Source organism: Patagioenas fasciata, chromosome 17, assembly GCF_037038585.1.
Source record: "Patagioenas fasciata isolate bPatFas1 chromosome 17, bPatFas1.hap1, whole genome shotgun sequence".
Taxonomy (NCBI): Eukaryota; Metazoa; Chordata; class Aves; order Columbiformes; family Columbidae; genus Patagioenas; species Patagioenas fasciata.
This window is the reverse complement of record NC_092536.1, coordinates 9,645,237-9,671,705: the sequence shown is the minus strand read 5'-3', so window position 1 is coordinate 9,671,705 and position 26,469 is coordinate 9,645,237. Positions and strand designations below refer to the sequence as shown.

At 42.0% G+C, this 26,469-nt stretch overlaps 1 protein-coding gene across 15 annotated transcripts in view; it reads left to right on the top strand.

The window, feature by feature from the left end:
- The window catches only part of DEPDC5 (DEP domain containing 5, GATOR1 subcomplex subunit), a 44,652-nt gene that overhangs the window by 6,711 nt on the left and 11,472 nt on the right, over positions 1 to 26,469 (top strand). For 4 of the 15 annotated variants that reach the window (XM_071815893.1, XM_071815888.1, XM_071815897.1 and 1 more), the window contains exons 11-34: positions 353 to 422; positions 721 to 793; positions 1,511 to 1,614; positions 1,902 to 1,976; positions 2,860 to 2,994; positions 3,478 to 3,539; positions 3,642 to 3,715; positions 4,022 to 4,091; positions 4,626 to 4,662; positions 5,404 to 5,524; positions 6,609 to 6,832; positions 8,352 to 8,555; positions 9,061 to 9,196; positions 10,831 to 10,928; positions 14,069 to 14,134; positions 15,432 to 15,615; positions 16,739 to 16,899; positions 17,923 to 18,040; positions 18,208 to 18,375; positions 19,219 to 19,480; positions 20,267 to 20,403; positions 21,228 to 21,333; positions 24,120 to 24,182; positions 25,759 to 25,910. In XM_071815893.1, coding sequence (XP_071671994.1) covers positions 353 to 422; positions 721 to 793; positions 1,511 to 1,614; positions 1,902 to 1,976; positions 2,860 to 2,994; positions 3,478 to 3,539; positions 3,642 to 3,715; positions 4,022 to 4,091; positions 4,626 to 4,662; positions 5,404 to 5,524; positions 6,609 to 6,832; positions 8,352 to 8,555; positions 9,061 to 9,196; positions 10,831 to 10,928; positions 14,069 to 14,134; positions 15,432 to 15,615; positions 16,739 to 16,899; positions 17,923 to 18,040; positions 18,208 to 18,375; positions 19,219 to 19,480; positions 20,267 to 20,403; positions 21,228 to 21,333; positions 24,120 to 24,182; positions 25,759 to 25,910 — 2,900 coding nt within the window. The remainder of the gene's footprint in view (positions 1 to 352; positions 423 to 720; positions 794 to 1,510; positions 1,615 to 1,901; positions 1,977 to 2,859; positions 2,995 to 3,477; positions 3,540 to 3,641; positions 3,716 to 4,021; positions 4,092 to 4,625; positions 4,663 to 5,403; positions 5,525 to 6,608; positions 6,833 to 8,351; positions 8,556 to 9,060; positions 9,197 to 10,830; positions 10,929 to 14,068; positions 14,135 to 15,431; positions 15,616 to 16,738; positions 16,900 to 17,922; positions 18,041 to 18,207; positions 18,376 to 19,218; positions 19,481 to 20,266; positions 20,404 to 21,227; positions 21,334 to 24,119; positions 24,183 to 25,758; positions 25,911 to 26,469) is intronic. The other 11 variants (XM_071815890.1, XM_065851337.2, XM_071815892.1 and 8 more) reach the window with 11 other exon arrangements.

Sequence of the window (26,469 nt, the reverse complement as noted above, 5' to 3'; positions counted from 1 at the left end):
CGTTTGTTTGCATGGAGGCTCTGACTGGACTACAGTCACTAAATGTGTCATAGAGTTGTTTGTGCTTGTGCAGTAATGCATAAGTCAGTTTAATGCAACTTTAGTAATCCCAGGACTCAGTTCTGAATATTTCCCTGGTACAGGGTGTGATTTGTTCAGTACTGCTCTCTTTTAGCATGAGGAAGTTCCAGGTTGTAGTATAAGGAGCACTGATGATTTGCAAGCTTCTTGAAAGTGAATTGCTTCAAAACAAAACAAAGCCTCACTGCCTCTTGTGACTGAGCAGCACAGGGCTGTCTTCTGTTTCCGTGACCCTTAAGGTTTTGTTTTTTCATCTGTTTTTTTGGTACAGGAGAAGAATTGCAGCCATGAAGTGACAGTGGTTCTATTTTCTAGAACGTTTTATGAGGCAAAATCTATAGGTGTGTAAGTTCTGTGTTTTCATGTTTCTATTTTTTAACCTGTCTCCTTTTCTCTTGAAAGTTGGTCACAGGCTGCCACTGACTTTATAATATATGGCAAATTTCTCTTATCATACTCAAGCTGTCATCTTGTTTTAAAAGCAATTTTCATGTTGTGTAGGAGATCTGATCTTTCTCAAAGGTGTGGTTTTTTGGTTTTTTGGGTTTTTTTTAATGGAAATAACAGCTCCTTACAAGAAAAGGTGAATCATTTCTATACAAGAGCTTAGGAGAATATGTGCTTTCGCTTCTGTTTCAGATGAGTTTCCTGAAACACATCGTGCATCAATTCGGCAGGATCATGAGGGGAGATTTTATGAAGATTTTTACAAGTACGTGTTCCTCCCAGTTCTTTCACCTCTTGTCCCACAGTGTATGTGCAACCCTTGTGGAGAATATCCTGTTGTGAACTGTAGGACCTTGCAAGGAATTAAGATACTGAAAAATATCTGTGTTGGAAACTGGCAGCAAATCGATGAGTAGTCCCCATCCCATCTGTGAGTGCCCGCCCATATTTGCTAAGCCAGTCTTTTGTGTGCATGTGAATATTGTGTTGTCTGTGCTTGACTGGAATTGCCAATAAACTTCAGTTCTGTAGTGCTGGGAGTAGTTTCTGTGGAAGATGTAGCTGTTCTGCAGATCTTTACGTTCTTGAGTGGTTGAAGAACAGATGGTGCCATTGCTGAGACCACAAGTGTTCCCAGTTAGGTACTGGAGCTCTTTGGCTGATGGTCACAACAGATACAGGTGTCAAATCCATCACTTGATTCTGATCTTGGACTTTTAAATGACCGTACTGCTTTGCAGAACAGTGATGCTATTTGACACGTAGCGTTGGTCACATTTAGAAGCGAGAGATTATTCTGGCTGGAGATGTGCCCAGCTTTGTTATGCATCTACACCTTAGTGATTGCTACAAGTACACCATATTTCTAACATGCTGCCCAGCACAAGGAAGAAACTCACCTTTTCAAGCATTCCTTTTTCTGTAGTTTGTTCATCCCTTCTCACTTCCTTTCATGCTCCTCATTGAGTTGTGCTTTTTCTAGAGTTGTCGTTCAGAATGAGAGACGAGAAGAGTGGACATCATTGCTTGTGACCATTAAAAAGCTTTTCATCCAGTATCCTGTGTTGGTACGCTTAGAGCAAGCAGGTACAAGAATCCTCCTTTCCCCTGCTTTTACCCTTTTATCTTTTTCTAAAATTCTTTGTAAACTCCCTAGTGTCAGTTGGAGTCTGGTGTTGTACTGCTTAGTGCTCTTGTGGCCAGCCTACTTTGCTTGGCTATTTCTGGGAGATACACTGGTGCCAAGTTCATCGGTAATTTGTTGGATTGATAGGATTTACTACAAATACAGTGTGGTGTGGGTTTGTTTTTAAAGCTAGTCTATTCAGAGATGACATTCTTTCCTTTTTTTTTCCTTCCGAACACTTGTCCAGAGGGATTTCCTCCAGGTTACAATTCTACCTCAGCACAGGGGAACTACCTGGAGGCCATAAATCTTTCATTCAATGGTGAGTTAGGAACAATGGATAAAAACATACAGGGGAAGAACCACTAAAACAGCTGCCGATAAAGGGGTGTAGACTTACATTGCCTGTTTCTTAATACTGTGAAGAGGAGGGGAATATTAGGTGGTTAAGTTGTCGTTTTCAGCCTCAGAATGAATTGTATTGTGTGTCTCTGGAAAACCAGTGTCTCTCGCATAACTGAGTATTGGGTATTTCAGGCCTCAGGAACCATTTATAGGGCCTTGTTAGGATGGAACTTTTCCTTCTAGCCCTGTATATGTATGAGAACCTCTTGGAACAGAAGCTGAAATTTTAAATTATGGAAGCATTTCAAAATCAGGTTAGATCAAACATGATATAGGTGAAGCTGATCCATTTTTTTGGCAGAGATACGGGTTTGATGGGCTGGAAGGGTTCCCCAGAGATCTACTTTTTGTGATTCTGTACATCAGATGTTGTTCTGTCACCTCAGTCACTGTCTTGTTACTCTTATGGGAGGGAGCACAGGATTTAAAATGATTAGTAATGGACTTTACTGTGTTGGGTTTTTTTTGGGGTGGTTGTTTATTGGTTTTGGTGTGTTTTTTGTTTGTGGATTTGGGTTTTTTTTTGAGGTGTTGTAAAGGAAACATTAAGCATATGAGAAATACTCCATATAGTTGATTCCCATCTTCTGCCATAACTCTTCTCACTCCCGTAGCTTTATTGACATTTATCGGTTGAACAAGACTATATACAAGCCTTCTCATGCTTGGATGTGCTTTGCAGGGACTTGTTTAATGCCACTGTTGATAGAGAGTCACCTCCTGTGCTCTGAAAAAAAAAAAAAAGTAAAAAATCCAACATAATTTTTTCTTTTAAAATGTTCTCTAATTCTTTCTCTTAGTGTTTGACAAGCATTACATAAACCGGAACTTTGATCGGACTGGCCAGATGTCTGTGGTGATCACACCTGGTGTGGGTGTATTTGAAGTTGATCGACTCCTTATGATCCTAACCAAACAGCGGATGATAGACAATGGTAAATAACTAGCAACACTGCAGTCTTTATGAAGGCAAACAGATATATTTGGAAAAGCTGTAGCCTTTTCTTGCTGTGAAAAGGTATGTGTTGTAACTTATGTACGCTGGAAAGAGGGGTTACAGCTGGAAGACTTGTGTCCGCACTTCATATTGAAATGGGCAGACTTTCAGATAACTTACAGGCATTTAAATTAATGTTTTTGTGTGATAGAGAACTTCATCTGTCCATGCAGACATTTCCCTTAAAGGATAATCGCACGTGACTTGAATTAGTTTAGAAGAAACAGTTCTTGTATCCTCACTGACACTGTTGGTTTATAACCATACCACGGGACTGATAACTACCATTTTCAGTATAATGACATCTTAAGATCTGATATGAATACAGATTTGCTCTTCAGTTCAAATTGCTGATCTGTTTTGGCTTCGAATATCAGTCGGGCTTGGTAGATGGCTGAACTCTGCTGTTCTTTGTTTACAGGGATAGGTGTGGACTTGGTGTGCATGGGAGAACAACCATTGCATGCTGTACCACTCTTTAAGGTAACGCTTCTTGTCCCTTGTCGCTGCTCCCACTAGAAAAGTTACTCATTTTGTGACTAGCCCAACACAGCTACTTGCTCTGTTTCTGAATTCCTCTTACAGCTCCATAATCGCTGTGGACCTGGTGATTCCAGACTCTGTGATGACTACAATATTCCACACTGGATAAACCATAGGTAGGTGAATTCTATCAGCCTTTGCTAAACACTTCTGCTTTGCTTTCCTTTTTATAATCTGTTGAATTCTCTTTCTTCTTTCCTTGTTTATTTCCTCTGCTCTCCTTGTGAAGCAAAGACATATATTACAATAATCTTGCAGAACTAGGAGTTCTAGACTAGTTCCACACGTTGTCTTATGCAGAGCAAGGTATCCCCTTTTCTCCCTCTAACAGCCAGCTCCAATTCAGGGCCTGTTTGCTGCATCGCTAACCAACTATGTTCAGTTCTTAGAAGGCAGCTGAGCCACCCTGTTTTTCCTTTCAGTTTCTACACATCCAAAAGCCAGCTCCTGTGCAACAGCTTCACCCCACGGATCAAGCTGGCAGGAAGGAAAGTAGGTATCTTCCTGATTTATCTTTTCTTCTTACTAGCTTGTCAGATATCTTTTCTCAGCCAAGTATCAGAATCTTTCCAGCAAGGATTCCAACAGCTGTAACTAAGTTTTGGTGTTGAAAGACAGTGAAAGCAAAACTGTAATGGTTTTTATAGGGGGTTGGGAATGAGGGACTAGTGTGTAGGTCCTTTCTAGGGTGAAATCAGGTGAGAAATGTTTTAGCCACCATAAAAACTAGTGTTTCACTCTGTAATAAACTCTGTGGAGAGGAAGAGAGGTGATGGCAAAGATGTACTTTTTTACACAAGTTTGTTACTATCAGTATCTAATACTTCTGAAGTGCTCTGCTGCCTCACTGAGTCAGCAGGATAAACTTCAAATCTGATGCTTGATCACACTGGGGGATATTTCCTTAGAACATGCTGACTGTCTCCCTTCTCTCTGTCTTTTCTCTTGCTCTCTTTCTTGTGTGTGTGTGTTTTGCTTTGTTTTGTTTTGTTTTTTGTCTCTTCATGCTTCCTTTGGACCCTCCAGCCGCTGACTGAGAAAGCAAAAAATAACCGAGATGCCTGTGAGTAATTCTGTTCTGGAATGATCTATTCTACTGAGTCCCAAACTAACAAACATCTGTAGTGAGACAATGGTACTTCAGCAAAAACACTACTGACGAGATGTGGGAAGGGACGATTGTTGCAGAAAACCACCAAAACCACATAGATGTTATCCAGGATGTTAATGTTCTTATATCAGTTGCCTTCTTGGCACATAGCTGATATGGAAGGGTGAGTTTTTGTCCTGGCTGCTTGTCACCTGGCTAGAGGAGCAGACAATATCAGAAAGATGTGCCAGCGGTGCTGCTGATGGGAGTAGGACAGGGATTCACTGCCTTGGGATATCGTCAGTGCAGTGGCCACAGAATTGCAGTGGCAGAAGCTTGCATTCTGCTAATCCCACCTTGTTTCAGGAAGGCGTGCAATTTTTAAAAAGAGGCTGTCCGTTCTTCCAAAGATGCTTTAAAATTTGTGGTTCCCTTGTGAGGGAACTTGAGGCATCTGTTCATTCGAGGGATTGATTTGTTGATTATGAATTTAATATCTGGGATAAGTGGGGGAAAGACATTAGGGCCTCAGCAACCCTGATTCAGAGGCACCAACTCTGATAATTGAGCTGCCCCAGCTGTTCTGCTCATGAGACTTGTCCTTGTGATTTCTTTTGGAATAGATGCTTTTCTTGGATAGAGTTGGATACTTCTAACTTGCAGATCTTGACCATTCTTGAAAGAGGTTCCAGAGCTAAATGACTTTTATTTCAGCATTAGGGGCTCCAAAAGATGCTGAGAATGCCTTGCCCATCCAGGTGGATTATGATGGCTACGATGCTCAGGTGTTCAGACTGCCAGGCCCCTCCAGAGCCCAGCGCTGTACCACATTCAGGTAAGAGGCTTCCGAGTGCACTAGTTCTAGAGCAGGTATGTGTTGATGTATTTCTGGATGCATGGAATGCTTTGAGAAATATAAGGAAAGTTAAGCTCCACGTGCTTACAGTTGGACAAAACTTTATCTGTAGCGAGTATTTATGGCTGGTTGTCTGGCACTTTACTTCTAAGGCAGTGTGTGGGATCTAGGAAAAGGCATAAGTATACTTTTTCCTTAGATCTTTAGTTTTGTCTGAATGAAGAATGGAGCTAGTCTTCCTTGCTAAGTTCCTAGCAGATTTTGCAAGCTGGCTAAGAAAGTACTTGCACAATAGACTTGCACAGAGTTGTAGAAATAATATCAGTTTGATGCACTGCTTCATAATACACTACTGATGTGCACGGAGTGGTGGGGGATCTTCCCTGGAAATGATGCCTTTCCAAATGCGAGAAGAAATGGAGGTGCTGAGTGCAGTTTGTCAGATACTCCATGGCCTTTCCTCTGAGAAGAAAGGCTAATTATCCTCAGGTCCTGGCCACAGTCATTCAACAACCTATACATTTTAGTGCTTTTTAAGGAACATGGGATTGATGAACTTGTTTTGAAGTATTTTTTTTGCTTTCCTTCTTTCAGTAGTATTGCCCAAATCTGAGGAAACTGTGCATGTGGACTTGCTTGTTAATATGAGCAGCTTGTAGAAATGCATGCTGGAAGATGCCAGTACGATTTAATGTAGTTATTAATTCCAAGTAGTTTCCCTATAGCTATGTGTTCCTAGCACCGTAGGCTCAGGTCTAGTATCTTCTAGACCACATCTATATTACCAGCTTGGTTTGGTACCTGTAGAGTAGCATAAAGAGTCGAGCGTGCTCTTTTCACAGCCATTGTGCTGGAAGTGTTTTGGTGTTGTGTTCTTCTGTTGTATGTTGCACAGAAGTATATAGTACCCTCATAGTTTAAAAAAATAGTGGTATCTTCCTTGTAGTCCTCTTCTTGCGTTCACCTAATGAGTTTTGAGGCTTTTACATGACTTGGGCCCATTGAAACCCCTTTAACCCAGGAGTAATCTTTCATATCACTGGCCATATCTGTTTATTGTCAGCAGGTCTGTGAGGGAGAGAGAAAGTCGCACCAGAAAGAGCTCCAGTTCCTACGACGTGTCGTGCAGCCCGTCCCTGCAGAGCCGCACGCTGCCCTCGGAGGAGGTGAGGAGCCAGGCTTCTGATGACAGCTCGCTGGGCAAAATCTCCAACATCCTGATGATCCCACGGCCTCATCTGCACCAGTGTGAAGTCAGCAGCTCCTTGGGCTATACCAGCACCAGAGGTCAGCCTGGGGCAGGTGGGAGGTACCTTGGGGGGCAGAGTGAAGATGGAACCTTGTGTTGGCCACAGCCCGGCCAGCTCAGGGCAGGTAGCGCCCATAGCAGCATTCGTGGTTCACCTTTTCTGCAGCTCAGCTATGGCTGGGTGTGCATTCCCCCTTTGTTATCCAATTCCATTGCCCTTTTTTTTTTTTTATTAACTTGTCCTAAATAGCAGTGTCCTGAAACTGATTTGTACTTTTCCCTTGTCTGTTGCTTTCTTTAAAATTCGACTACTCTCCTGGGCCTGCCTGTGAATGTGGACATATACAAGTAACTTTTTATTATGCAGGTCACCTATAATTCGTCAAATGAGAATTGGCCTTAGTAGTGAGCCCTGTGGGGGACTCTGCTTATAGCTTCTTTCTATGGGGATTTGTTGTCATTAAGAGTCACTTTCTGGATCCTTCCTTTTGACAAAGTAGTGCTGAGCTATCCTGGTGTGTTAGCAGTGCTGACAGGCGCTTTTTTCTTTCTTCCAATTTAACTTCACTCCTGGACACTGCACGGTATCTTCCATAAACCCAACTCATTTATAGGTAAATTGTATTCCTCCTGCAATTGCTTGATCTGTAAAATTTGACCCCTGAAGGCTCTTTGTTTGTTTTTCATGTCATGCTGTATGACCTGATACCATATTTATCCTGTTACAGGAACTGGATTTACTCATGTGAAACTGCTGTCACACAGTGTACTTCACATTACATTTACCTTTCATGTTTTCCCCTGCTGTCGGTTAATATACACATTTTGTTGTTGCTGTTTCTGCTACTCCTTTAGTTTGAAGGGTAGTCTTGTGACCCAGCTGAAGGTGTGCAGCTGGATGGGGATGCGTGTGGAATAGGACTGGGGAGGAGTCAGAGCTTTTGGCGTGTTTAGGTTGGCAGTAGAGAGTTGTAAAGGAGGCCCTTCTTTTGGGGGAATTGCCACTTTGTCATCTGGCTTATTTCTGTCTCCGATTTCTAAACAACTGCACTTCTGTTCTAGGTTGAGCAGCAGTGACTAACTGCTAGTTTGCTGAGATTGTGTCCCATGTCTTCTGGAAGTAATCCCTTATTTCAGTGGTCAGATCTGAATGTTACAAAAAAACCCATATGTTCCTCAGTTGTAGCTTCTGCCGTGTCTTTTGTCCTCATCCTGAAATTTTTTGTGTCAGTTTTTTGATTTCTTAGGAATTCTGACAGCTCTCAGTAATTCTTCGTAATTGACTTAGCAAGTGATTTCTCTATGGCTTTGTTTAGAATAAGGTGACATGGTATACGGCAATGCTATAATGGCACATGAAATAATATGCTTTCTTGTCTGGATTCCTGTTGAAGTTGTAACTTGTGGACTGGCTTGGAATTGCTTTCAGCTTCAATCCCTGCCTATTCTTCAGCTCTCCTTATTCCCACTTACCCTTGCGAATCTTTATATCCCTAAGCGATTCAGTCTCTTTTGCCTGGCGTCTGTGTGATCCCATGCTGACTTTGTGTTTTCTAGATGTCCTTGAGAGCATGTTGGAGTCTCAGCAACGTGACTCCAGTGCCCCTGGGAGGTTCCATGTTGGCAGCGCAGAATCCATGCTGCACATTCGGCCGGGGGGATACACACCCCAGCGAGCGCTGATCAACCCGTTTGCCCCGTCCCGCATGCCCATGAAGCTGACGTCAAACAGGAGGCGTTGGATGCACACGTTTCCTGTGGGTAAGTCCTTCATGGTCATGTTAGATTGCTGTTACTTTTTCCTTGTCCAAGCATTAACACAAGAGAACCAGTGCAAACCCTGGCATCTTGAAGTACTCTGCACTGTAACAGAGGCTGAACTGAAGGTGTAGGCTTGAAGTCAGGGATCCTGTTTTTTAAAATATCACCATCAGTTGGCGAACTTGCACCATCAGGTACTGTGGAACAATCTTACACTTGATGGAGACTATTGAAATTAATCATAACTATAATTTGGGTTGACTTTCAGATGGTGAATTGTTCTTATGTTGGTTTAGCACCTTTTAAGTAGGCCCTCCAAAATGTTTAAAAGAACATTCTGGTTCCCTGGCTTCAGAGAAGATCCCAGAGATGTCTAAGGTTTCGTAAACATGCTTTATTGATTTCTGTTAATTGGCATTGCCTGTGTTGTTGGCATAAGGAGGGCACAGACAACTGAGGAATCAATGCAGATGTGGTGATTAATGATAGAACTGTAACTGTGTAGGTCCATCGGGAGAAGCAATCCAGATCCATCACCAAACCCGTCAGAACATGGCAGAGATGCAGGGCAGCGGGCAGCAGGATCTGACCCATTCCTCTGCTGAGCTGCTGGAGCTGGCATACCACGAGGCCACGGGCAGGTGAGCTCCTCAGGATCAGTCCCTGTAGACTTGGCATGAACGTCCCTGTTCCTTAAAATTTTATGTATGTTACAGTAAGGCAGTTATAGGTTGTGATCTTTAATAGCACGTTGTGTCAGTGTCCCATATGCAGTATATACTTTTATTTTGAGATACAAAGTTCTTTTGCCAAGGCTGGGGATGGTTTACCTCCCCGATTTGGGGAGGGTGGTTGTTTATCACAGTTTGCAGTGCACAAACAGTACAATGCGTCATTCATGAAATTGTTCAAAATTGCCGTATAAATGCCTGTGTCTTTAATTCGTGATTTATTATCCCAATAGGTTTGACCTTCATCCCAGAATAGAACGTTATTTTAGCACAGGGTGTAGCTTTGCCTCACGGTAACTGTTGAGCAATTTCAGTGCTACCATTCGATCCTGTCTTCCCCATGTAAGAAATATGGCCATCATAAACATCAGGGATGGATTGCAAATGAAAGTACCTGTGTTCATAAACTAGTTTTCTTTTATAAAACACACTTTGGTCGGTGTTGGGAGCTTATATTGATTGTTGGCTCTGAGAAGTGAAAACGATCCCGATGTTACTGGATGTGGCCTGATTGTGGGAAGGCTGTTTTTACAGCGAGATAAATTAGATTGTTCACTTCACCTAGGCTGTTTCTCAATCTGCACAGTTGTTCTCCAACCTCCAGGTATTGTCTTATGTGGGTTTTATCTGATTATTCTTTTATTGACAACATTTTATCCACATTTTTCACTCATTATTAAATGTTGTTTACCAAAAACATTTTGGTAGCTTAAGCAACTTCAGAATTGCCAAGAAGTTTGTTTCTTTCATCATCAACTTTTTCTTGCCATGTGTTTCTTCCCTCTTGCTTGCTTAGAAATTAATGTTACATATTGTTTCTGAGTGTCCAAGGTGAATGAGGACACTGGTATTGCCATCTTCAAGCAGTCCTTCAGGAAATTGCACTGACTAATTAACTCTCACATGCCATTTTTTCCCTTTTATAGGGAAATTGTTGTCCTACCTTGTATTCCTTTAGAATACTATACTCTCTGTGTTGCATAATTTCAGTATTACATCATCCTCACCATCTTTGTTCCCATCTTTGTTCTACTTTAAAAAGAAATTGCCTTTTTATTGCTTCATAAGTACATCCTAGTGTGCTAAAGTATCTTGTCATTAATGCCAGTCTATTGTGCCATATTCTTGGTAATCCTTTTTCTTAATCTTTTCTTGGTTGCTCCAAAGCAATTTGCTCCATCTGGAATACTGGGTTTATAGACCAAGAAATCAGATCCGTAAATAACTAGCTAAGTTTTGTTTCTCTCCTGGGAGGTGTATGAGTAGATGTTTCTCCACTGCTCTGCCAAGATCCTGCCTTGGTTATTGCTGGGGACAAAGAACAAACAGTACAGATAGATATGGAGTATTGTTACAGCCTTCACTGTGCTGCTTTTGTGCCCATCACCATCTCTGCAAACATCATGAAGAGCCTGGTTTCACCACAGGCTCAGCTGAGACAGCAGCTGATTACTTGATATTTGTTGTCTCAGCTCTTGGTAAAAGTAAAGAAGGGCACGAGTGAGGAAGGTTGGTGTAATACTGGCTGCTTTGTTTTTCTGCAGACATGTCAGCTCTCGGCATCCCGGTGACGGCGCTTCTTTCCTGAGCTTCAGCGGCACTGAAGAATTCTCCAGTGGTCCGGCTGGGGGCAACGGTGCAGGTAACAAAGCGGTGCCAGAGCACGGGGCTGCGAGAGGAGCTGCTTTCCTGTTAACAGGGACAAAGTAATAGAGGCAGAAGGTGTGGGAGGTGGGTGGGCCAGGCCGTACAAAGTAGAAAGAATCAATCATGGAAAAGGAATTTTCAACTTTGAGTGATCTGATAATGCTTGCTCTTTGACTTTTTGGTGTGTTTGTGTGTTTGTTTGTTGTTGGTTAAAGTGTCTCTTCTTCTCTAGGTATTCCTTATAGGCTTTAGTATAGAAAGATCCTCATTGTTTACATTTAATAAGCTTTCAGGCACTTACTTCCATAATAACAAAGCACTGACATCCAGACACAAAAAACGTCGAAGTATGTGCTGGTATTGTTCAGAATGTTTTTTCTGGGTGGTGTTGCCTTAAGGTGTCACCCTTTGGATGAAGAAACTTGTTTGAATGTATATGTATTTTACATACACAAGCTGATGGAAAGAACAAAGTTTGGTTGTATCTAGGTTTTGAGAGAAGCTGTAAAAGCAGGTTTATTTTGCATGGTACGATCTGGCATTCGGTGCTTTCTAGTTTTTCTTTTAATTATCTACAAATGCACTTTCTCCAGATCTTAAGCATTTTTAATGTGATGCTGCTTATACTAAATGTTATTTACACAGCCCCAAATATTTTGTCACATTTTTGAGAGAAGACACGTGTCTGTATTTTTCATTGAAGATCAGCTCTGTCTTGCTTACCTGACCCAGACACCTCACAACATGCCACACTAAGCATTCTGTTGAGTTGTCTTTTGGAGGTTTGTCGGTTTGTTTTGCAACCTCCTTCTGATTTTATGGATGTGCTTTTTGGATAGGCACACATGGGGGGGAAAAAGGACTTTTAAACTATAGTGTTCTAGTGTTCAAGACTTCTGTTCTTTTTTTTGAAACCATTTTAAAGAGCCATAAAGAAGTTAGCAGACTTGATTTTCCCGTGTCTCTCTCATCTTGTGTTCACGTAGTCACATTAAAAGTGGTTTTGTTCTGTTGTTTCCTTCTGTGGATTTCATCTGAATAAATTTCATTTCCTTGCTTTATTCCTTCTTTTTTCCCCTGCATTCCAAATAGACTTTGTTTGTTCTCACACTTGCTAAACTGCATTTCAGTTGCTGGATACAATTTGCATGATGCAGATGCAGAGCATATCCTGGCAATAAACATGCGTGCATTTTATAGAAGTCTCTTGTGTCTGTAGATGGGATATAAATCACATATGTGGTAGAAGTTAATCTGTGCCTGTCGTTGTGAAAGTCGTTAGGAGCACCTTCCCTGACGAACCACCCGCAGCCATCTGTAGCTGCCACACTGTGACTCAGTGATTTGACTTCTGTTTCTCCCTTATGGTTTGAGTCACCTATGCAGTGAAACTCTTTTATTATTACGATTTCCAAAAATATGATTTCTCAGTGAGTCTGGTTCTCCTCTGCTGCCCACAGCATGTTTTGCTGCAACGTGGACTTCACAGTGAAAAATCACCCCATCTATTTCCATTGACGTTCAGTATGCTTTCTCTGTTGTCCAGCAGATGGTAGATGGTAGTTCAGAGCAAATAAATCTTGTTGCAATTCCCTAACTAGATGGCAGATGGCATCAGCAGAGCCGTTGAAAGGTGAATGCCAATTCGAGTCAGCTCCTCTGCTGTTTTACTGGCATCACCGTGGAAGGAGATAACAATCCATTCTGCTAGGAAATGCTGTTTAGAGTAACAGCCACGATGTTGATATCCATTTCCTGGATAAATCTACATAAGCTAGTTTTATAAAAATGGCTCCTTGTAAGTGTTTGGAGGCTTCCTGAAACTTGTATTTAGATAAATGCCTTTTAAGCCAGTGATTTTTCTTGTCTCCTTAGCTGCTTGTTTCCTCTCATGTGCCACAGTAGCTGTTTATTCAGCTACATGAGTAACCAGCTCAGGGATCTGATCCAAATGAAGAGTAACTGGGGTTTTTCTTTGCTGTATGGATTGTTTCGCTGTCACTACACCAATATTGATACAAATGCAGCAAACATATGAAATGGGACTAGGAAAAACTGGCCAAGGATACAATAGCATCGTGTTGCCGTAGTGTTCACTGAGCTTTAGTTTTAGTATCTGTTTTCCAGGTTAATTGGCTGCTTAGAACGAATCTGTTCGACAGTGAGAAAAATCATGGTGTCTTAAGTCCTAATCAAATTTTAAGTATAATTTATTAGTCTTAAGTCCCTTGTTGGTCTTCATTTAGGTTAGCATAAACTGAATAAACTGAATTTTACTCAAAAACTGAGCATCTCTTTCATAGCTCTCATTTTATCTCACAACGAATTAAAGCTTCCCTACTATTCTTTCTTAGTGAAGTATGGACCAAGGTGTATCTCACAGGTTGACTCATAATGGAAGTTGCTATGTGTTCAGAACATGGTAGTTGGTGTTTAATATGTTGGACCTACTTAGGGGGTATCCTGGCAAGGGATGAAAAGGTAGTTTGTATTCACTGGATCAAGAAGATCAACTGGTTTTGTTTCCTCCCCACCCCCTGGCTGAGAGGTGAAATGTGTGCTGGCAGTTTATGCCTAAAAATGTTGGGTTTGGAGTAAATCTGTATTGTGGTTTTCATAAATTACTTTTTAGAGTCTTATATATGGGTTCTCTTCTCCCACCAGGTGAAAGTCTGTTATAATTTCTTTTGTTGCTGCTCCTGTGTTTTATGAAAGTCTTCCCCTTAGCTTATCCCTTATTCATAAAATGAGAAAACCAATAAAAAAATATTCTGGTTTTACGTACTGGACGTATTTAAAAGTACTTAGCTGCTGAGACCTAGAGATTAGCAAACTAAATGATTACAGGTGACTGTTCTCTGTTTGATATTTGCTTTTTTTATGGCATCTACTTTTCAAGATGTTTCACTGTTTCGAGGAGGTTGGTTTTGCTTGTTTTTCAGGTACTGAACACTTCTAATAAGCTGGGAGTTTTTTTCCTCATTAGTTGGTTTTGTGTATTTTTCTACTATGCAGAACCCCGAGTTTTTTGCGAGAAGAGAAATGCCATATTCTTAAAACATTTATTTATTTTTATTTGAAATGAAAGCGAAGTGCATAATTGCTTAAAATAATACACATATTTATTCCTTGTAGGGATGAACGTCAAAACCCAGAACAAGGATTCCTTGGAAGATGCTGTCTCTAACTCTCCAGATCCAAGTAAGCAGGAGAAAGGTTTGGAAGAGTTTGCATAGGTGGGGAGGCAGGGAGGGAAAGGGCACGTACAGATACAAAGGCATCAGGAGGTGGTAGGCAAGAAACTGAGGAGCCTCCTTGGCTTTTAGCAGCAGTTTCTTTTGCCTTGCAGTAACTTGCAGGATCTCCCTGATCTGTGTCTCTCTGTGATGGTAGTTCTGTATCCCTTAAGAGTATATGAAACTGATTGCCGTGTTATCTGAAATTCTTTACTTACCAGACGCTATTATGCGAAAAGCTAAAGCTGCCAAACTCTTATCTGCCTCTCAATATGAGAAGTTTGCTTGGCAAAGCAGAAGTAGTACAGTCACTTTCTGAGTCGGGTGCCATTGACTGAGAAATATCTGTCTATAATACAGTGTGTGACTAGATAAGAAAACACTTTCTTTTTAGCAGTCTGTCCTGTGTTACTTTTTTGTGCAGTGTTCCTGCCACTAATATTAACATTTTTATAGTAAAATAACTTCCTGTCTGTAAGATCTTTGACAAGAAGTTAAGAATTAGCAGTTGGCCAAGTGCCTTGATACAGATTGTTGGAAGCAGGTTAGAATGTAGTGCAGTAGTGAACTGATGATTTAATGTCGTTCAGTTAGTTTTTGCTTTTTAATGTCTAATTTTAGTCTCTGTAATTTCGAAACTGCAACATAGCTCTAGGAAAGGGTGTGGGGAAGGATTGCTTTCCAAGTTATTATTCTTCTGGTCTTTCCACCCCTCTGGGTCTGTCTTCTGGTTTTATAACTATAGAAATACTCCCTTTTCTGCTGTTGTACTATTCTAGAAAGTCACTCTTTCTCTCCTCATCCCCAGCTCCTTCTGCAGTTGTCTAAGATGCAAAGCTGGTCTGATTTTCTTGTTCGGACTTGGAATGTTGGTCTGTTTTAATAATAATGAATAAATGCACCGGACTTGCTGTAATTTTGGAAGAGCGGTGGCTATGTCAGCTCTAGCTTTCAATCAGCAGAAAATTAAATGTATTAACTTTGAATGCCATTTGCATGATGGGATTGAATTAAATTAGCATGTGCACTGCATTGTTTAACAAACTCTGTCTCTTTCTCTCCCTCCCTTCTTCCCCTCCTACTTTCCTTTTCCCTTCCCATTCCACCCTTTTTTTGTCCCTGTTGACACCATCTCTGGTTTTGTCCCTCATTCTTTCTAACCTTCCTCTTCACGCATTTCTTCCATCTTCCTCCGCAACCTGTTTTTGCCGTGGGTCACCATATATGCCCCATTGTCTGCCCCCCATGATACAACGAGGCAGTTCTGACGCTGTCTGCTCCCCCCGTAGTGCCAGGCTTCTGTTGTACAGTCGGAGTGGACTGGAAATCCCTCACTACTCCGGCATGTCTCCCCCTCACCACGGACTACTTCCCCGACCGGCAGAGCCTGCAGAACGATTACACGGAGGGTTGCTATGATCTCCTCCCAGAAGCTGACATGGACAGGTTTGGCCAGCACCTTCTCTATAACTTGCCTTGAATCCAAGCGCTTGAAGCGCAGTTGATGGAAGCGGAACACGTTGGGGGTTGTACAAGAGAAAGATGAATTGCTAACATAGTTAGCAGCAGAATACTTAAGATTTTCTCGTTTCAGTGGTAACTTTGCACCTTTTCTGTGTTCTGTAGGTTTTATGTTAAAAATTCTTTGCCCAAGTCATGTAAAAATCTCTCTTGTTGTTCCGTTGGGTTTCAATCAAAAAAATCAACCCCAAGCTGTCATCTTCATTCTGTTTTCTACCAGGTATTTTGAAAACACTAAATAAGCAAATGCATGTGTACACACAATGATGAAGATCCTAATCCTCACTTTCAGGGATATTTAGTTTAAAGAATCTTGGTGGAAAAATAGTATTAGTGGGATAAATAGAACTTCTTGGCTTGTCTTGGAGGTCTCTGGTAACTATTCTTTAATAGGGTTGGTTTGGTTTTCTTCTGAAGCTGTCTCATCTTAAACATTTTTCAAACTTTCCACAACTTGTAAGATATCAGAAAGACCTGTTTGTGTTGCTGCTATGTGGGAACAAAACAAAAATATTAGTCAGGGTGAGTGAAATACATAGGAAATAGCCGGATGAATGAAGAAACACCTAAAACAAGGAAGGCGGAGTTCAGAGCTGAAGTAGCTGTAATAAGATGCTGTAGTGATGTGTGTTTTGATGTCTCTCTGCTCTAGACCTCCTGCTGTGGGAGCCGGTGGAGCATTGACTGCACACTCGCAGTTCTGAGCTCTGCTGAGCATTTACAAACCACACTGATGTTCTCTGCAAAATGCCCTAAGAGTGATCAGTGGTGAATTTATTGAAAGTTTAGCAGCCGTTGTACCATATTTGTCACTAGTTGCAAAACTACTTTCAAAGGCATTAATAAGTATTGCCAGCTAGGTAATCATCACCTGTTTAAAACAAAGGTGCCTGTGTGTCTCTCCTGTCCTGCAGGGTGGTTTTCACAGCAGAGGGCTCCACTTGCACAGAGCCCAGCACAGGCATAAATCCTCAATGAGGTAGTGCAGGGCTAAGAATAGGTGCATGGTCACCTTCCTTATTCTCGTCTCCTTAACCTTTGTGTTCAGGAGAGATGAGGAAGGAGTGCAGATGACAGCCCAACAGGTGTTTGAGGAGTTTATTTGTCAGCGACTCATGCAAGGCTATCAAATTATTGTGCAATCCAAACCACAGAAACCAGCCACAATGGTGCCCCCCCCGCTCAGCAGCAGCCCCCTTTACAGCAGAGGTGAGTGACTTTGCATTGACAATTCAGTCTTTTGTTTGTCTTTTCTAATTCCAGTAATCTCTATCAATCAGGCATAGATGCTCATTGAAACACTCTGTTCTTGTTGTTATATGAAGAACTTTGCTGGGAGAGATCCTGGTTTGGGACAGCATGAACAACTCAGCTTCACCATGAAGGGACAGGTGCAGGATTTTTTGAACTGTGATAAACTGGCCTCACTCATGATGATGAACCCAAATGAAATACGGCTTGAGTGCTGTTAGGGTGAATACATCTTAAACACAACTCACGTGGTGTCTGCAGGACAGGCACATCTCTAGAAGACAGACCCAAAGCTCCCAAGTGTATGTATCTAGAAGCAGTTTCCCAACTCTAAAATAGCTGTGAAGATCCCAGGTAGACAGGTGGAGCTTCATTGTCCTGAAACCATGAGTCAGCTAAACCCAGTTAAACCCCAGAAGACTGGGCTGGTTTAAGAAGGTATCCTATTCCCTTGAGCGAATCTGACTTACTGTTTGACTTGGGATTTTTTTTTCTGGATGTTCTCTAGGCAAGTGAGTGCAATGCAGTGTTCACAGAGCAGAGAATACATATGAATGGCATGTGGTTGTTATATTTGTTGGTTTGGGAAGGAGCAGCAAGGCTCCTTTGGGGTGTTGAGCTTTAGCGGTTAGTTCCAGGAATGAAGCACAGAGAGGGAATGGAAGTGGAGCCCGTCTTCACTGTCATACCCACCCGTTTCTCAGCACTTCATGTTGTCTGTTCTCTGGTTGTTCTAACTAGAGAAGGTCTGTGGTGTATGAATCGCTAATGCCCTTTGTTTGTGATCCTAGCAAACCTTAGGTGTAAGAACAAAAGGTTCATACATATGTTCATTAAAAAGGTGGCCTGAAAGATGGCTTTTAGTTTGTCTTGAGGTCAGAAGCCCAGTTCTGGAATCTCTTTCTATAGGTACAGTTTGTTGACAAGATTGTGACTGTAGCAGTAAGCTGAAAGAAGGTGTGTTTCGCTTTTTACAATTAGGACTTGTGTCAAGAAACCGACCTGAGGAAGAAGATCAGTACTGGCTGAGTATGGGCCGTACTTTCCACAAAGTAACGTTAAAAGACAAAATAATTACTGTGACCCGATACCTGCCAAAGTGAGTATCTCTCTAATAGAGCAGCTTGCTATCCATGTTCAGATGAACATGCTTTTCCAGCTGCCTGTACTTGCTTGAAAAAACATACTGCAGAACCTTCTTAGGAGAAGAAAGAGAAGCACTGCTATTGACGATACTTAGATTATTGTTCGTGTTTTCTCTTTCAGGTATCCATATGAATCTGCTCAGATAAACTACACGTACAGCTTGTGCCCCTCACACTCTGACTCTGAATTTGTCTCTTGCTGGGTAGAATTTTCCCATGAGAGACTTGAAGAGTACAAGTGGAATTACTTGGATCAGTATATCTGCTCTGCCGGCTCTGAGGATTTCAGGTTGAGATCTCCTTTTCCATCCAGACTGTTCTGTGTCCTAGTTGCCTTTTTTCCTTTTTGACCTGAAATTTCTTCAGCAAGTTCAACCCACAAATACTCAGTGCTCCGGGGAGAGTACCTGGCCTGCTTTCATTTGTACGGTGTTAGCAGCTCTTGCCTTGTAGGAATCTTACTCTGTGTTGCTGTTACATTATCTGATCTTTGATGCAAAGTCTTGATCACAAAATTCAACATGAACTGTTTTTTCCTCTGCTTCAGATGCAATGAAATAGGATGGAATTTTATGCCACACAGATGTTTTTTTTTCTTGGCTTTCTTGCTAATTTCTGGAACTGACTCAAAACTTCTATTTCCTTTGAACCTGTTGGAGGTTTGCTTGAGTCCTAGGCTTAGCTTGACTGTAGTCCTATTCCTAAGTTATGTAGAGCAAAGCTGCTTATTAGTAATGTGGAACATCTCTAGTAGTATCAATAGCCTTTTTGATATCTTCTGTCAACAAAACCAATCGTTCTGTATCTTTGTTTCTTTTCAGGTCTCAGTCAAAATGCCTATTACTCTAACATGTACCTTTAAAATTCCCTTTTCTTTGCTTATTTTTAAAGAAAAAGCCTTTGTGGCCCAGATTTTAGAAAAGAAAATATGATACAGTTACTCTGAAGATAGCCTTATTTTCTTTTCTGCATATCAATGTTTTAATATTTCCCGGTGATATTCACGTTGCTGACCATTCCTTTGCATATCTGTTCTTTCTCACTCAGGGATGGCAGGATGAGATTGTCACTGTACTTGCTCAGATTTACAGTAGATAGATATCCATTTTACTTACTGTAAAATCCTTCATAGGCAACTGTGCCGAACTCTGTCCTGTCTTACATCTTCTATCAGCCTTATTGAATCACTGAAATTTTGGAGGACCCGCTTTCTGCTTCTGCCTGCCTGCATCAGTGCCACGAAGCGCATTATGGAGGGAGAAGTGCACTGCGATGTGTATGGTGACAAGCCCCGTTCTGACGAGGAGGAGTGGCAGCTCTTAGACGGATTCATTCGCTTCGTGGAGGGGTTGAACCGCATTCGCCGACGCCATCGATCTGATCGAATGATTCGAGTGAGTCAGCTTTTAGTTGGGTGAGAAGCTGAGTTCCAGTTCTATGTGAACTGTCTAATGAAGCATTAGCAGTGGGACCCTGAGACAATCCCAAGCCATTTAGGGGGTGTGTCTGTGTATGCGTGGATAATCTATACATAACACACAGTGCTGACCAATGTACTATTTCAGATTTCTACTAGTATGGCCTTGTTAACACCTCACTATTCTTGAACTAATTAAATTTACCTGGAATGGGTATCTCAGCTGATCTTCTCTTACCACCAGCCTGATGCCACCTCTTTACAAATGTGCATTGCTTTGTGCTATGGATAGGGTTGACCTGGACACATTATTGCACCTTGTGATGCAGATAATTGATAAAAAAGGATCTGTGAGGTAGGTAAGCTGGTAAGTTCTAGCTGGGCTGGCTGGGTGCTGCAGGTTTGGGGAAAGGATTGTGAAGAGAACCATATGGATGAACTTCTGGTGAACAGTAGATTCAAGAGGGTGATGAAAAACTGGTTAGTGTGTAGCAAATTTTATTCCAATTCACATACTGGATGGGGTAATTTATTTCAGAGTAAACCCACCTTTTCCAAAATAACATCTGTTTTATTTTGCGAATAGCATCCAGGCAGGACACCAGGCTGTTCATTTCTTGTGTACCTGTGGTTTAACTTTTTTCTTTTTTTTTTTTTTTCTAAAGGGTGCCTAATGAAGCCGTGCTGATGTGAGATGGTGTTTTCTTGCTTACTAGTTAAGCCTGGCTTCACTAAGTCTGTGCTTTCAATTTTCCTTTGTTAGAAAGGGTCTGCCATGAAAGGCTTGCAGATCGCTGGTCCAATTCCCACCCACTCTCTGGACCAGCAGCCTGGGCCCCCCATTGGGAAGAAGGGAACCTCGGCACTCTCGGCTCTGCTGCAGATGGAAGCCAGTCAGAAGTGAGTCTTTAAACCGGGCTGTGTGAGCAGCACCAGAACGTCCTTCCTGCGTGTTCCACCTGGGCTGACTAAAGCAGATTTGGGGAACTTTGCCTCAAAAAAAGGGATGTGTGATCCTGCTTTGCTGGTGTCCTTGTAGCAGGGCTCGTGAAATATTTGGCTTTTGCAGTGACTTCCTTGTGTTATGTTTCCATTTGTAGAATGAATACCAAAGACTAAAAAGGAGCATGGAGACTAGAGAGTAAATGACCAGTAATTTAGAAGGAGCATCTTCTTAAGTAGCATTTCAGTCCATTACACATCTATTTGTGATTTGCCAGTACAGGTGTTTCCACATAAGAGCAGCTTAACTGGGACATAAATGTACACAATTACACCACATGAGATGAGTGGTCTCAGTATAAACACTGGTAACAAATACAGCCTAAAAAAATAGCTTGTTTGCGCTGGTAACATCTATTAAAATACCTGTGAAGCTTCTGAAGTTCTTTTTCAGTATTGATTGAGAATGATTCAAAGAAACTGAGAGTACTAATACCAGATACACTCTAAACACAATTTAAAACATTGGTGCTGTTAAATACATAAGAGATTTTAATATATTTATTGGTAAGATAGTATTATGCATGCTTAATAAAACTGAGTGAGTTCAAGGGTCCGTGTTGTTTGAGTAAAAAGTACTTCCAGAACATTGGATTCGCTCTCTGCTGCAGGGTGGGAAGGCAAATGTCTGAAAATACAGCAGTAACCCTCTGCAACTGTTGCCTTCAGGTGGAAACTGACAGAGCGTGTTTTAAAAACTGCATTTCTTCCCTTTGTCTTAGGACACTGGGGGAGCAACAAGCAGCAATGCTTGCTGGGAAGAGCTCTGGGCCTTCAGAGAGTGGGAGCATTGCTATCACACCCACCTATATGGACAGCCCTCGGAAGGTAAGGACTTTCTGATCTTGCTTTAGCTACTATTTTTACATAAGAATTTTTCAAATAACACAAATTGTTTCTCTGAGCACATGGCTACAGCATATCACATCTTGCTCTCTAATCCCGCAAGGACTCGTCCTGTATCGGGGGTGCCCTGAAGCCTTTGTGTGCAAGGGCGCAAGAGGAGGTTGGGGCACAACTGTCCTTCAGTTCTTTGTGACAATGAGATGGAATCCCTGGGATGCTCTCAGTGTGTTTTGCCGATCTGAGTGGTGTTTGTTAATTAGTCCTTTTCTGATACCACATTTCATTTTAGTCAGGGTTGGATTTTCAGCTTCATTACAGTGCTGCCTGCACCTCTATTAAGCCTGCCTTTAAGAGCAAAATCAAGCTCTAGATGAGGACTGTGTGAAGCTGCAGTGGAATTTTAACAGCAGGAACCCCAGTCTTTTGCATCTGCTTAGAAGTGAGGATGTGTTCCTGAATAGTGATTTAGATGTCATTTCTTCGCTGGCTGGAGCAAACGGTCTTCTGGAGTTCTCAGAAACTTAAAGGCTGCGCTATCTTTCACCTTCTTGTCCTTCAGCCTTCTTGAGTGCAGGAGAGCTGAAACTCCACCTCTGAGTCCAAGCAGGAATATTTGATTATTTTTCTGTATTCTGACATGATGGTGTTTCAGCAGAAGTAACAAGGAACTTAATGAAGATAGAACACTTAAGTGTGACCTGTCCTGGTTTCAACTGTTGAAGTCTTGCAAAGAAAAAGTTCTCAGATTCCCCACTATCAACTTAACCATCTCTTGCAGTATTTTTCTCTTAGCATCTGATGTTTCAACATCCACCGTTTTGTGCCAGCACCAAGGACAAGCATTGAATTATGCTGGATGTTGCTAGTTGAAGTGACAGAGTAACTGCGGTCATTGACACCTGTTTGTAGAATGTTTCCAAAGCAGGGATGAGATTGAGAAGTGGGTCATGTGAGGCTTGGAAAAGGAAGGTGCAGAAATGGGCTTGAAGCACATTTGCAAACTTCCAGATCATAATACAGGCTTTGCATTTTCCTCTTCTACCATTCTGGAAATCAATTTCATCAAACTTCCCTCTTTAAATATAGAAAATATAAATTTCTACTTGTAAAAGTGATGAAAATTCCACATGGGACACAGGACAGAAGAATGTTGTGGCTGGTTGTTCTTGGTGGCAGAGGAAAAAGGGGAAAATTGGCTTTCTTAGTGGTGGCACCCTGGTCTGTTGGAAACAAAGTAGCAGACCTTGTCCTACAGAAAGTGCTAATAAGCAAATGTGATCTTGCCAGATTTTTAAAAGTAACTGTATTGGAAAGCCTCTCTGAAGGCCTAGCTGGAGAATCTGCGAGAGCCTGTTGTGGATTGAAAGCCTTTCACACTGCAGTAGTGAACATTCCTATAAACATTTACATTTAAGGACTGGGAGAGAAGCAACTGGGATCTCCAAACTGATGATTTGTACTTGCTGGGAAGGTGCTGGTGGCTGGACAGCCCCATTGGGCAACTTTGTGCTCACTTGGAAACATTGGCAAGGGTGTGCCCCCATTTCTGGGACAGCACAACCCCTGTAGGGCTCACCGGCGTGGGAATGTCCATGGGCTGTCCCAAGACCTGCAGCTCAAGTACTGACAAATTGTCACAGCTGTGTGTCTGTCAGCAGCCCAGAGAACAAGTGCTTTTCTAGGATGCTATTCAGTGCTGGAGTTATTCCAAAACAAAACTGAGCCGCTGGCTCCGCCTTTACTCTCTGGTTCAGAGCAGAACTGATTAAGTCCCTTCAGGCAGTTACTGGGCAGTGCAGTGTGATTTTAACACAGTGGTTAGCTTAATGCATAATCTGTTTGGGAAGTCTTTGCCCTTATGGAAACAAGGTGCTTGGCTCTACTTCTGCACTGTGTAAATTGCCAGCCGTGTAGCCCTGGCTTTGATTCTTTCCAGAAAATGTTTTATATGTGCATACGGGGGTAAGCATCGTCTTAACTGCAGGCTAGACAAAATATTTTGCCTAGGGAACAGAATAAAGAATTGCAAATAGGGAATTAAAATCTAGTTGAGTTCCACTGCATTGTCTTATGTGGTAAGAGAATCTTGACACATCTTTGAATAGCAGCCGGGGATAAATTCATCCAGGGTTTGCAGGTGGGCGGGGAACATAGCACAGGCAGTGTCTGTTTAATTTTGCATGAAGTATTAAACACAGTGTTGGAAGGATCTTTGTGATGAATTTTTCTTTGCTTTCCTTTGCACCATATACCAGACCTGCGTTTGAGAGGAACAGTGTGCTTCCTGAAAAGAGCTGCTTTGCCTCTCCCTATTTATTGTTTGAATGACTGACAGACTAGAAAAAAGCTGTTGTTCTTTGGATATTTGTCATTACACATGCAGTTCTACAGGTTTCTGTATCACTATTCAGCTTTGCATTTAGGATGGAAGCCCACATACTTTAAAGCTCAAGTCTTTCTCCTCTGACATGTGGAGGGAAGGCTGTAGTTTCAATTGGCTTCTGATCAGTGTGATTTTTCAAAACTTTGGAAAAACATCTGTGCGAAGGGAGAGCCATGTCCTGTTTCAGCGAGAAAGTGAGGGTATGTGTGTAACACCTGATGCTCTGCATTCTGCTGCACCTGACGTCCTGGGTCTGTTTGGAATTTGCATTCTACTCATACTTTCCCTCTGTGGTCATTTCATACTTGCACAACCTTGTATTTGCTTTTCTTCAACTCCTTGGTGCTGTTGCCATTCATGGGCCTGCTTCCTCTGATGCCTTCAGGATGGGGCCTTCTTTATGGATTTTGTTCGCAGCCCACGTACAACTTCAACCTTCTACTCTCAGGTTAGTTTTGGATGGGGTCTTGTCATCTCTGGCTTTTGGACTGAGGCAATGGAGAGTATTTGTTGTCTTGAGCTTGCCACGTGGGGAACCTGTGCTGGTTTCCAGATCTCCTCGTTAAGAGGGACATAACACAGCATTAACAGGACAGAGTGGCTGCTGGTGGTGGATGTGACTATTTCCTTCCACTGTTCAATGTCTCTGATGTGCTTTGGATGTTGGTGTGCCCTGCCTTACTGTCCTTTGCAGTACTGTCTTGTCAACTACTGAAGCTTCTCTTTTTGTGTTTCACTAAGTGCTCGTTTTTCATCTTCCCTTGCTACACAAAATGGCAACAGCTTACTCATCTCGTTCTTGGCTAAATCTCTTCTGTAGTATTTGACTGACAGGTGGCTCTGGGGAGATCCAAGTCAAATTATGTCCTTGGATTCTTAAGCAACTGAGGGCTGAAAATATTGATGTCATCTTGGTTTAAAAGAATCATCGCGACAGAAGTTGTTTGTACACCCAACACCATTTAGGAGTTTAGCAATCAGACTGTGTGTCCCTGGAAAATACTGCTGGTTGAAGTGAGCTCTGAGGAGGGAGAGTGGATTTAGCTGGCTGGGGGGTCTGCAGATGACATGTTGGAGCATCTGCTGGTTTTGGCTACCCAAAAAGGGACATCTGCCATTGCAGAGTAGGAGATCTTTGGGATGTGAGAAATTACATAAATAAAGGTCTGGCTATCAGACCTAACTTAAACTACCAGCTTCATGATTTTTAGCTGTGCATGTGCTGTGGGCTCATCATGGCAGATCAGCCCTCGTATTTACACCAGTCTGAGTTATTCTGCTGTTCGTGTTCCTCTACCCCACCTCTCTGGCTTTTATACAATAAACCTTTCCTAAACCATACGTGTTAATGACAGATGGCAATTACAGCCTGTACTTTGCTGAATCTTTCAACATTCATGTTCTTCCTGAGATGATTTTATGATAATTTTGTGAACTATTCAGTCTACCATTGGAATAGCGCAAGTGTTCCTGCGGGAGGAAAGTGTTCTTGTTGTCTTGGCAACACAGGTGTGGGTGGGTGCCAGCAGCTCCTCATACTGCCCTAAGAAAGTCAGGAAGACGAGCTGATTTTGTGCGTTATGAAACTTGAATTCCATGTGATACATTTGCATTTTTTTGGCTGAGAGTTAGACTTGAAACAATTTTTTTTTTTAACTGCTTAATACTTTCCTGTAGTGATTAAGTTTCCTGTTCTTTTCATTGCCTGTTTGTAAGCACAGGCACTTATGTAACTTGAAAATATCAGGTTGGGACTGATATGGCTGATTTGCTGGTAATTGCCTCACAGCTGGTGCTGGGTTGGTTGTCCTCATCTTTGCTGAGGTCTGAGTTCCATGTTTGTCAGTAGCTCTGTAGCGATGACAAAAGACTGTATTTTTTCCTTTCTGCTTGTGCTTGCCTTATGGTATTGCTTGTTGTTAACTAACTTGAGCTGAGATATGGATGATGCAGGGAGAGGAGAAAATGTGAAACAAATCACAGCAACATCCTTCTGAAATTTATGGTGTATTTACTCCTTGCAGGTCTCTGTAGACCAATCGGTTCCTGCAACCTCAGAGAGCAACACATTGATAAACCAGGGGCAGTTACCTGATCGGGGCAACGCGCAGACCCTGGGAAGTTCCCAGAGCATCGCAGACCAAGGATATCCCACAGCTGCTGCTGCGGAGGCCGGGTAAGAAAAGCACAGCAGCACTATACTGCAGTTCTGCTCACTCACATTCTCCTTTCTGGTGTCAAGGAATAGCACACATGGGAACCTGAGAACAAGAAGTGCTGTGTCTGTCAGCACTAGAAGGCACTCATCACAAGACCTTACTGCAGCATTTCCATATGCAGAAAGAGTGGTGGTAAAATAAGCCTCACAACCCAGTTTTCCAGAATGAAATGAACACAAGGCCTGATTTCCCCACCCACAAAAAGAGCTTGACTCTTCACAAAATGAAGAATGAATAAATTCCCTTTCTGAAGTCTGTTACCAGAAAATCAGGCTTTGAATTGACATCTGTCTTCTGTCTGTTTTAGCAAAGGGAGGCCCTGCAGATCTAACTGGATCAAGTAGGCTGATGAAATCCAAGAGGTTCTAACTTGGAGGTGGGACACTGAGGAGGAAGCAGAATTAAAAATAAACTATATTAGCACCTGTTTCCTGCAGTTGTATATTACAGTAAAAAAATAAAAGAAAGCCAACCTCAAAATGTTTTCTTTCAATTGCTCCTGAGCACAGCTGTATG